This window comes from Stegostoma tigrinum, chromosome 46 (genome assembly GCF_030684315.1).
Source record: "Stegostoma tigrinum isolate sSteTig4 chromosome 46, sSteTig4.hap1, whole genome shotgun sequence".
Taxonomy (NCBI): domain Eukaryota; kingdom Metazoa; phylum Chordata; class Chondrichthyes; order Orectolobiformes; family Stegostomatidae; genus Stegostoma; species Stegostoma tigrinum.
Window position 1 is genome coordinate 11,840,732 of NC_081399.1, and position 10,774 is coordinate 11,851,505.

General features: G+C 44.5%; 1 protein-coding gene across 1 annotated transcript; it reads right to left on the reverse strand.

The window, feature by feature from the left end:
• Positions 1–377: 377 nt before the first annotated feature.
• LOC132207405 (probable G-protein coupled receptor 139) lies at positions 378–4,278 on the reverse strand. Its single transcript, XM_059642915.1, has 2 exons — positions 4,186–4,278; positions 378–1,255 (listed from the first exon to the last, which is right to left on the reverse strand). Exons 1-2 carry the CDS (start codon positions 4,250–4,252, stop codon positions 378–380), a joined length of 945 nt encoding a protein of 314 aa, XP_059498898.1. The 5' UTR covers positions 4,253–4,278.
• Between the last annotated feature and the right edge of the window lie 6,496 nt (positions 4,279–10,774).

Here is a 10,774-nt window from a genome sequence, read left to right on the forward strand (position 1 = left end):
TGTATATGTGTGCGTTTCCATTCCTGAATGTGTGTATATTCACGTGTTTTTGTCTCTGTCGATGGATGTCTGTGTGTTCACCCGTGTTTCTGTCTCTGCCTGTGTGTGTCTGTCCACCTCTGACTGACTGTGTGTGTGTATCTCTATGTCCCTGTGTCTCTCCGTGGATGTATCTCAGTTAGAAACCTCTGTTGCTTGGGGGGCTGCATCTATTGAAATGGTGTTAAACTGCCCTCGATCTGTCTCTCTGTCTATTCTTCTTGTGTTTAAGGTGATACAATGCTGTTGGTCCATGTTGTTGTGTGTCTGTGCGCGCCCACTTCTCCCAGAAATGGGACACAAACACCGTTGTTCCATTTGTGAATGAGGATATTGTTTTATGTAAAAGAACAATTTATTGCTTTCTTTATCTGGTGTCTAAATTTGGACTGTGTCACCCCATAAATAAATGCATTTGTACAGCAACTTAAATTCACCAACATAACTCCAACTTGTTCAAACACATGTAAAGAATGATTTTCATTTAAAGGATAAATTCCAGGAATAATCTTGCAAATGAAATTTATCACATATATCGACCATAAAATTATAAAGCTGCCAGAAATGGTAAAGAGTAAAATTATAGACATCCTTCTGCTCTCCATCTCTGGATCACTGCGATTCTTTCCCTTGCTCTGACCCCTCAGTCCCTTACGGACTCGACTGGCCACTATAATATGTCTGACTGTTAGAGCGTTGAGCAGCAGAATTAGAATGAATGGCAGCAATGGATGAAAAACTGTAATGAACCATTTAAATCCCACCCAGCTTGGATCACTGTAATAGCTCGGCTTTGAAATACAGAGCCATGGCAAGTTGTAAAGTATTGTATAAGGTTGATATCTAAAGTAGAAAGGAACATGCATCAAACACATTACAGTGCAGGTTGTTGATAGGACTACAACTGCATTTCTCTTTGTGCAATATTTAGTTTTCAGTTTCTGGCAGCAAATAGTGACAAATCGATCAAAGCTGAAAGTGACTGTGAACCAAACAGAGCAGGAGGTGGCTGCTGTTGATGAGACATAGATGATGCTGCACACAGGAGTGATATCCAAGAAAGATAATGGGAAATAATAAGCATTGATCTGCCTCAGTATGACCTCAGAGATGAGAACTATCAGATCTGATGCTGCCATGGCCACCAGGTAGCAAGTTGTGCATGAAGATAGGCCACAGTTTCCACGAGACAGGATCATGATTGCCAGTAAATTAACTATAGTGGAGAGAAAAGAAAATAGACAAAAATACTTTGAAGCGAACAGACTGTCCGAGTCTCGGCAATTATATTTGCATTCTGGTACCAAAAGGACATGGTCTTTGAATTACAATAAATGTTTAAACATCACAAATATGATCTCAGTTCAACTCAGACTTGTCCACTTCAAGATTTAGCAAACAAAGAGTTGAAGGGATGAGTCTCAGTTCACCTTCTGAATGCTGTTTTATTTCTTTTCAAGTTTGATTGAGGTTTTCCATCTGTAACTTCGCTTTCTCAACTGTTGTAACATTTACCAGCCTGTTGTGGGAAGGCAGGAAGCTGAAGGGAACTGAACCCAGCACCCATGAAAATGTAAGCTGATTTCTTATCATTCTGGTCAAATGGGAATGATTTTCTTTTACTTCCACACCTTTTCAACCTTGTAGTCATGAAAAGCTAAGGTCCCATAACTTTGAAGATAGGATCCTGTTCTGGTTTAATCTTATGAAGTGGTCAGACACACTTACGTTTGGACAGTACCTGGACCAGAATTCCATTCCAGATTCCACCATGCCACCCCATTTCCCACCAGACACCTGGAACATGTGTTTACTAGCTACTTGCAGATAAAGAGCATACGAATGGAACATGGTGCCAGAAAGGTAGATTGACCCCTAAATTGGAGCGATCAGCTTATGAGCAAAATTCATACGTGTTGAGAGGATGTTTCCCCTGATGGGGGAATCAAGGACAAGTGAACATTGTCTCTGAATAAAAGGGGACATCACCAGGTGTATATCTCCCTCACTTCCCGTGTCAGCCTTTCACCAGGACCATTCCCTCTGGGACACTCTGGTCCACTCCTCCTTTACTCCCAACACTAGCTCCACCCCGCAACTGCCCCATAGCGCCATCCCCCACAGCCACGGAAGATATGACATCTGCCATTTACCTCCTCTCTCCCCAGTATCCAAGGGTCCAAACATAGGTTCGAGTAATCTAGTCTACTGCATTCGCTGCTCACAATGTGGTCTCCTGTGCATTGGGGAAACAAAGTGCAGACTGGGTGACTGCTTTGCAGAAGATCGACATTTTGCCTGCAAAAACATCCCTGAGCCTCCAGTTACCTGCCACTTCAACACACCCTGGTCACTGGCCAATACCTCTGTCTCAGGGTTGCTGAAGTGCTCCAGTGAAGCTCAGTACAAGCTGGAGGAACAGCGTCTGATTTTCCACTTAGGAACTTTACACCCTTCCGGACCCAATATTGTGTGCAACAATATTCAGGCTTAGGCATTTCCATGTACGAACCCCAATCCCCACAGACCAGGCCTTGTTATCAGATTGTTTGCTATTACACCCAACACATTATAAGCCACTAACAGTCTCCAAATACAGCTATTTACCCTCCTGGCCAGATCTTTTTCCACTTGTTTTGTCTGTCCAACAGCTCTCTTAGGGTTTTATCCCCATCTATAGTTTACTCCTTACCTCCACCCCTCACCCTATCTTTTACATAAAAACCAACATTTTCGTAGCTACCACCAGTTCTGAGGAAGGGTCACTGGACCTGAAATGTTAACTCTGATTTCTCGCCACAGAGGCTGTGAGACCTGCTGAGCTTTTCCAGCAAATTCCGCTTTTGTTTCTGACACCTCCAGTTCAGTTGTCAATCTTTGGCAATACAAGAAAATAGTCACAGAACAGGGATTGTGATGAATAAAATGTCCATGTAAATAAATGAAAATACACAGTTAGTCACATCACACCTGTTGAGAGAGAAGCTGTCAGGTTGTGGTTCACATCAGGAATGAACGGGTTGAAAACATTGATAGAGCCTGGGGGGATATTTAAAGAGGAGAAGCTCATGGTTCTGTGGAATTGTGAATGATTTTACTGAAAGGAGAATGTGGAAAAAGTGCTAGAAGATGGATCAACGGAGATGTGGATGGTTTAATCAGGAAAAGACAGTGTGTGGTGAGACAAATGCTCCAGGTCACTGTCAATTTGACGGGGAAAGCCACAGAGATCCTAGGGTCATGGAGGAGCCTGTGAGACATGTATCAAAGTGTAATTTCCAACTGCAGCAGTAAACCCTTTATCTTCCAGCCCATGTCATTGCCAGGAGGCACAACGTGCCCAATACGATGCTGATCTTTGTTGTCGAGTCCAGTTTAATAGCATTTGAAACCAAGAAAGAGAGGCTGGGGGTCGGGGTTGGGTGAGGGAGTCACGCCAGACTCAGAGAGAGAGAGAGAGAGAGAGAGAGAGAGGCAGGTAGTTTAAAACCGTCCAAACTGAGATGTCGAGACTGAGCCCAAACTTTTGTCAGAGCAAGGAACCATGTCATGAGCAGGGACAACACCACCCTCTATCACAATCAGCAAATTGGACAAAGTTCCGCTGAACCTCTGTGTGATCTGGGTGTCCTGTACAAGAGGGAAATGTGGACTGGAGATTCGGATAAATCTGGACAATGAAGCAAATGAGAACAAAACCAGTTCTGTTCCAACAGAATCAGTTCTGGAGAGGGGTCACCAGGCTCAGAACATTAACTCCGCTTTCTCTCCACAAGGGCTTCCAAAACCTGCTGAGTTTCTCCAGCAATTTCTGTTTCTGATCAGAAAATATCTTTTCTTTTTCAGAAGGAAATGAGAGCTTTCTGTGCTGTCAATGCAGTGATTAAAAGCACCGATGCCTATATCAAAGCATCACTGCTTCTAGAATCTGCATCATTGTACTAAACACATCATGCACAATACAATCAGAGCGTCACTTGGATCTGAGGCAGTAAATCAAAACTGCGGAGTTCATTCAGACCATTCCATATTTTAGAAATAAAATGATAAAAGTGATCCAATATCTGTATAAAATCCATCAGCAGTGTCAGTCCCACAGTAAATCCAAGGGCAGCATGCTTAGAGTTTCAGTGGTATCTCACTTACCTGGAACACCAATGACAGCCAGGATCATGTAATATATTTTGTTGGCACTGAGAATAATTCCGTGCATTTTCTGACTGCAATACTCTGCCTCAATGAACAATCTGACTGAATTAAACTGCGAGTTAATGAAGCCTCTTATCTATACTCTCTGGAAATCTCCACAGGGACATGAGGATTGCAGTGTTTTCAAAGCTTCCCTTTAAACCATTTGGTTATAGAAATTCTGGCAGCGACCCGTGTCAGAACACTGTTGTTTATAGAATATGATGATAAGGAATTGTTAAAGAATAAAATTGAATAATTCATGTAAGTCAGTGATTTTTTTGTTGCAAAAGTGTGCAGCATTTAATGAAATAAAATTCACAAAGAACTATATTAAAGTCAGTTCAATTCAGACAAGGCAAAGTTATCATAATCTTGATCTTTCATTAGAGAGAGATAACTGGTGCTGGTTTAACCTGAGGGTCACCACTCTTCAGGCAAAGGTAGAGATTGGAAGGAGAGTCCTTCAAGATCACATGAGCTGGTGTGACATTTGACCCTCTGCTATTGGCCCTGGTTTGCATTGCAAGCCAGCTATCCAGCCAACTGAGCTAAACCAAAGTCCATGCATGGCCGATCCTACAAAAAGATCCTACAAAAAACTACAAAATCAAAGTTTCCATTTGCGGCCTTTCACTGTAATGAGGAAGCCAAGATACTGGAGCCGAATTTGCAGACCACACACAAAATGGTGGAAAGGCAAATTGTGAGAGGGATACAGATGGTTTGCAGATAGATATTGACAAGTTAAGTGAGTGCACAAATAATGGTAAAATGAGTGGAATAAGGGAAAATGTGAAGCTGGTCATTGTGTAGGGGACAACAAAAGAACAGAATATTATTTAAATGGAGACAAGCAATAGGAAGCCGTTTATCTTGCGCAAGTAACACATAAATTTAGCACACAGTGTGCAGCAGAAAATCAGGAAATGTAGTGGAGTGTTGGCTCTTATTTCAAGGGATTTGGAGTGCAAGAAGAGGGAAATCTTACAGCAACTGCACAAGGTGCTGGTGAGCCCACTTCTGGAGGAATGTGAGCAGTTTTGGTCTCTTCATTTGAGGAAAGACATCATTTCATTGGAGGCAGTTCAGAGAAGGTTCACTCCGATGATCCCAGGTGTGGAGAGATTGTCTTATGAGCAAAGGCTGAACAGGTTGGAACTTTACTCACTAAAGTTCAAATGAATGCAAGGTAATCTCATTGAAACAGTGTGAATTCATAAGAGGCTTGACAGTGTAAATGCTGAGAGGATGTTTCTCTCCATGGGATTCCTCCAGCATTGGGCTCACCAGCACCTTGTGCAGTTGCAGGAAGATTCCCCTCTTCTTGCACTCCAACCCCCTTGAACTAAGAGCTAACACTCCATTACATTTCCTGATTATCTGCCGCACACTGTGTGCTAAATTTCTGTGTTACCTGCACAAGATCAGCAGCTTCCTATTGGTTGCCTCCATTTAAATAACATTCATTCTGTTCTTTTGTTGTCCCCTACACAATGACCAGAGGGCACAGTCTCTGAATAAAGGTGCACCAATTTCAGGCTGAATTGAGGAAGCATTTCTTCTCTCAGGGTTAAGAGTATTTGGAACTCGAAGCCACAGAGAATCCTTGTGTGTATTTAAGGCTGGCATAGATCGATTCATAATAAGCCGAGGAATCAATGATTACAGGGAAAGGTCAGGAATTTGGACATGTGGGATCAGCCATGATCCTGTTAAATGTTAGAGCAGACTTGAATTCTTGTTCTTGTTTCTTATGGGTTTATGACTGGACATGACGGTGACTAGTAGTATCCCACTATGATCTGTGTTAGAGCTGTGTCGAAATTATTCTCACTAATTATTAACAACTTGGACAATGGCAGAGAAAGTCAGATAGAGTCACAGAGTCATACATCATGGAAACAGACCATTTGGTCCAACCAGACCATGCTGAACATAATCCCAAATTAAACTGGTCCCACCTGCAAGATCCACATTTGCTCATGGATCCATGTTAGGGGGTGTTTTAGACCCTGTGGATGATAGCATAAAATTACAAAAGGATATTGATAGCCTGGGGGAATAGGTAAAACTATGGCAGATGCAGTTCAATGTCAACAAGTGTGAGGTTAAGCAATTTGGACCAAAAAAGGGGTGGACCAGGGGACATTCTCAATGGTATGAAGTTAGATACAATGGATGCCAAAACAGACTTGGAGGTTCAGCTGCATCAATCTTTAAAATATCACAAACAGCTGTAGAAAATAAGCAACCCGTCTAATGGAATCATCATCATCATAAATGCTGGCCTTTATATCCAGAGGACTGGAGTACAAGGATGAAGACGTTATGCTGCAGTTACAGAAATCCCTGGTTAGACCCCACTTGAAGTGCTGTGAGCAGGTGTGGACATCATACCTTCGGAAGGATATATTGACCTTGGAGGGAGTACTGCATTGATTTACAAGAATGATATCTAGACTTCAGGCATCAAGTTATGAAGAGAGATCATAGAAAATAACATTTTCTCTAGAATTTAGCAGATAAAGAGGTGATTTCATTGAAGTCTTCAAAATATTATCACTCCCAGCCCTGCTGTCACACTGCCTCCCCCCAACCCATACGTGTATTTGTGTGTGTGTGTGTGTGTGTGTGTGTATAGAACATAGAACATAGAACATAGAACAGTACAGCACAGAACAGGCCCTTCAGCCCACAATGTTGTGCCGACCATTGATCCTCATGGATGCACCCTCAAATTTCTGTGACCATATGCATGTCCAGCAGTCTCTTAAATGACCCCAATGACCTTGCTTCCACAACTGCTGCTGGCAACGCATTCCATGTTCTCACAACTCTCTGCGTAAAGAACCTGCCTCTGACATCCCCTCTATACTTTCCACCAACCAGCTTAAAACTATGACCCCTCGTGCTAGCCATTTCTGCCCTGGGAAATAGTCTCTGGCTATCGACTCTATCTATGCCTCTCATTATCTTGTATACCTCAATTAGGTCCCCTCTCCTCCTCCTTTTCTCCAATGAAAAGAGACCGAGCTCAGTCAACCTCTCTTCATAAGATAAGCCCTCCAGTCCAGGCAGCATCCTGGTAAACCTCCTCTGAACCCTCTCCAAAGCATCCACATCTTTCCTATAATAGGGCGCCCAGAACTGGACGCAGTATTCCAAGTGCGGTCTAACCAAAGTTTTATAGAGCTGCAACAAGATCTCACGACTCTTAAACTCAATCCCCCTGTTAATGAAAGCCAAAACACCATATGCTTTCTTAACAACCCTGTCCACTTGGGTGGCCATTTTAAGGGATCTATGTATCTGCACACCAAGATCCCTCTGTTCCTCCACGCTGCCAAGAATCCTATCCTTAATCCTGTACTCAGCTTTCAAATTCGACCTTCCAAAATGCATCACCTCGCATTTATCCAGGTTGAACTCCATCTGCCACCTCTCAGCCCATCTCTGCATCCTGTCAATGTCCCGCTGCAGCCTACAACAGCCCTCTACACTGTCAACGACACCTCCGACCTTTGTGTCGTCTGCAAACTTGCTGACCCATCCTTCAATTCCCTCGTCCAAGTCATTAATAAAAATTACAAACAGTAGAGGCCCAAGGACAGAGCCCTGTGGAACCCCACTCACCACTGACTTCCAGGCAGAATATTTTCCTTCTACTACCACTCGCTGTCTTCTGTTGGCCAGCCAATTCTGTATCCAAGCAGCTAAGTTCCCCTGTATCCCATTCCTCCTGACCTTCTGAATGAGCCTTCCATGGGGAACCTTATCAAATGCCTTACTGAAGTCCATATACACCACATCCACAGCTTGACCCTCATCAACCTTACTAGTCACATCCTCAAAAAACTCGATAAGGTTTGTAAGGCATGACCTACCCCTCACAAAGCCGTGTTGACTGTATTTGATCAAGCCATGCTCTTCCAGATGGTCATAAATCTTATCCCTCAGAATCCTTTCTAACACCTTGCAGACGACAGACGTGAGACTTACCGGTCTATAATTGCCGGGGATTTCCCTATTTCCTTTCTTGAAGAGAGGAATTACATTTGCCTCTCTCCAGTCCTCAGGTACGACTCCAGTGGAGAGCGAGGATGCAAAGATCTTCGCAAGTGGCGAAGCAATTGCATTTCTCGCTTCCCAAAGCAGCCGAGGACAAATCTGATCCGGGCCTGGCGACTTGTCAATCTTAATGTTTGACAAAATTTTCAGTACATCAGCTTCCTCTATCTCTATCCATTCCAGCATGCACACCTGCTCTTCAAAGGTTTCATTCACTACACAGGTCGTTTCTTTCGTAAAGACAGAAGCAAAAAACTCATTTAGGGCTTCCCCTACCTCCTCAGGCTCCACACACAAGTTCCCTATGCTATCCCTGATCGGCCCTACTCTTTCTTTGACCATTCTCTTATTCCTCACGTAAGTGTAAAATGCCTTTGTGTTTTCCCGGATTCCTTCTGCCAAGCCTTTCTCGTGCCCCCTCCTGGCTCTCCTCAGACCATTTTTGAGCTCCTTCCTTGCCTGCATGTAATCCTCTCTAGCTGAACTTGACCCTAGCTTCCTCCACCTTATGTAAGCTACCTTCTTCCTTTTCACTAGAAGCTCCACCGCTCTCGTCATCCAAGGTTCCTTTATCTTACCCCGTCTTGCCTGTCTCAGAGGGACATATTTACTCATCACTCCCAACAACTGTTCCTTAAACCATCTCCACATGTCTATAGTTCCCTTACCATGGAACAACTGCTCCCAGTCCATGCTTCCTAACTCGTGTCTAATCGCATCATAGTTTCCTCTTCCCCAATTAAATATCCTCCCATTCTGCCTAATCCTCTCCTTCTCCATAGCTATGTAGAATGAGAGAGTGTTATGGTCACTATCACCAAAATGCTCTCCCACCACAAGATCTGATACCTGCCCCGGCTCGTTTCCGAGCACCAAGTCTAGAATGGCCTCTCCCCTCGTCGGCCTGTCAACGTACTGCGTTAGGAAACCCTCCTGAACACACCTTACAAAAACAGCTCCATTCAAATCTTCTGCTCGAAGGAGGTTCCAATCAATATTAGGAAAGTTAAAGTCACCCATTACAACAACCCTACTGCGTCCACACTTTTCCAAAATCTGTCGACCTATGCTTTCTACAATCTCCCTGCTGCTATTGGGGGGCCTGTAGTAAACCCCTAACGAGGTGACTACTCCCTTGCTGTTCCTAATTTCCACCCATACTGACTCAGTAGGCAGATCTTCCTCGACAATGGAAGCTTCTGTAGCTGTGATACCCTCTCTGATTAGTAGTGCTACACCCCCTCCTCTTTTTCCCCCCTCCCTATTCTTTTTAAATGTTCTAAACCCTGGAATATCCAGCAACCATTCCAGCCCATGAGAAACCCATGTCTCTGTTATGGCCACAACATCATAGCACCAGGTACTGATCCATGCTCTAAGTTCATCACTTTTATTCCTGATACTCCTTGCATTAAAGCAAACACACTTTAACCGATCCCTTGGTTCCTTCCCAGGAAAATCCTTCTCACTAGCTGGTCTACCTCTTGCTACTGCCTCACCTGCATCAACGCTCACCTCTGGTATACAGCTCAGGTTCCCACCCCCCTGCCATACTAGTTTAAACCCTCTCGAACTACTCGAGCAAACCTTCCACCCAGGACATTGGTCCCCTTCCAGTTCAGATGCAACCCATCCTTCTTGTACAGGTCCCACCTTCCCCAGAAGGCATCCCAATTATCAACATATCTGAAACCCTCCCTCCTACACCAGCTGCGTAGCCACGTGTTCAGCTGCGCCCGCTCCCTGTTCCTCACCTCGCTATCTCGTGGCACCGGTAGTAAACCAGAGAACACTACTCTGTTCGTCCTGCTCTGCAGCTTCCATCCTAACTCCCTGAAATCACTTTTTATATCCTCAAACCTATTTCTGGCTATATCATTTGTGCCAATATGTAACACGATTTCTGGCTGTTCACCCTCCCCTTTCAGAACTTTATACACCCGATCGGAGACGTCCCGGACCCTGGCACCAGGGAGGCAACATACCTTCCGGGAATCCCGATCTTGCCCACAAAATCTCCTGTCGATTCCCCTAACTATCGAGTCCCCTACCACGAGTACTTTTCTATTCTGCCCCCTTCCCTTCTTTGCCACAGTGTCAGGCTCAGTGCCAGAGAACTGACTACTATGGCTTTCCTCTGGTAGGTCAACCCCCCCAGCAGTATCCAAAACGGTATACTTATTGCTGAGGGGAATGCCCACAGGGGATCTCTGCACTGTCTGTCTGTCCCCTTTCCTCCCCCTAACTGTAACCCATCTATCCTCGTCCTGAGCCTTAGGAGTGACCAACTCCCGATAACTCCTCTCAATTACCCCCTCTGCCTCCCGAATGATCCGTAGTTCATCCAGCTCCAGCTCCATTTCCCTAACACGGTTTTCAAGGAGCTGTAGCTGGGTGCACTTCCCGCAGATGTAGCCAGCGGAGACGTGTGCCACATCTCCCAACTGCCACATTTTGCAGGAGGAGCAAGCAACTG

What these genes read in the sequence shown, in the direction of transcription:
- LOC132207405 (XM_059642915.1), bottom strand. Translation starts at nt 4,252, where the DNA reads ATGCACGGAATTATTCTCAGTGCCAACAAAATATATTACATGATCCTG. An exon ending in GGCTGTCATTGGTGTTCCAG is followed by an intron (nt 1,256 to 4,185) that starts GTAAGTGAGATA and finishes TCTCCACTATAG; the next exon opens with TTAATTTACTGGCAATCATG.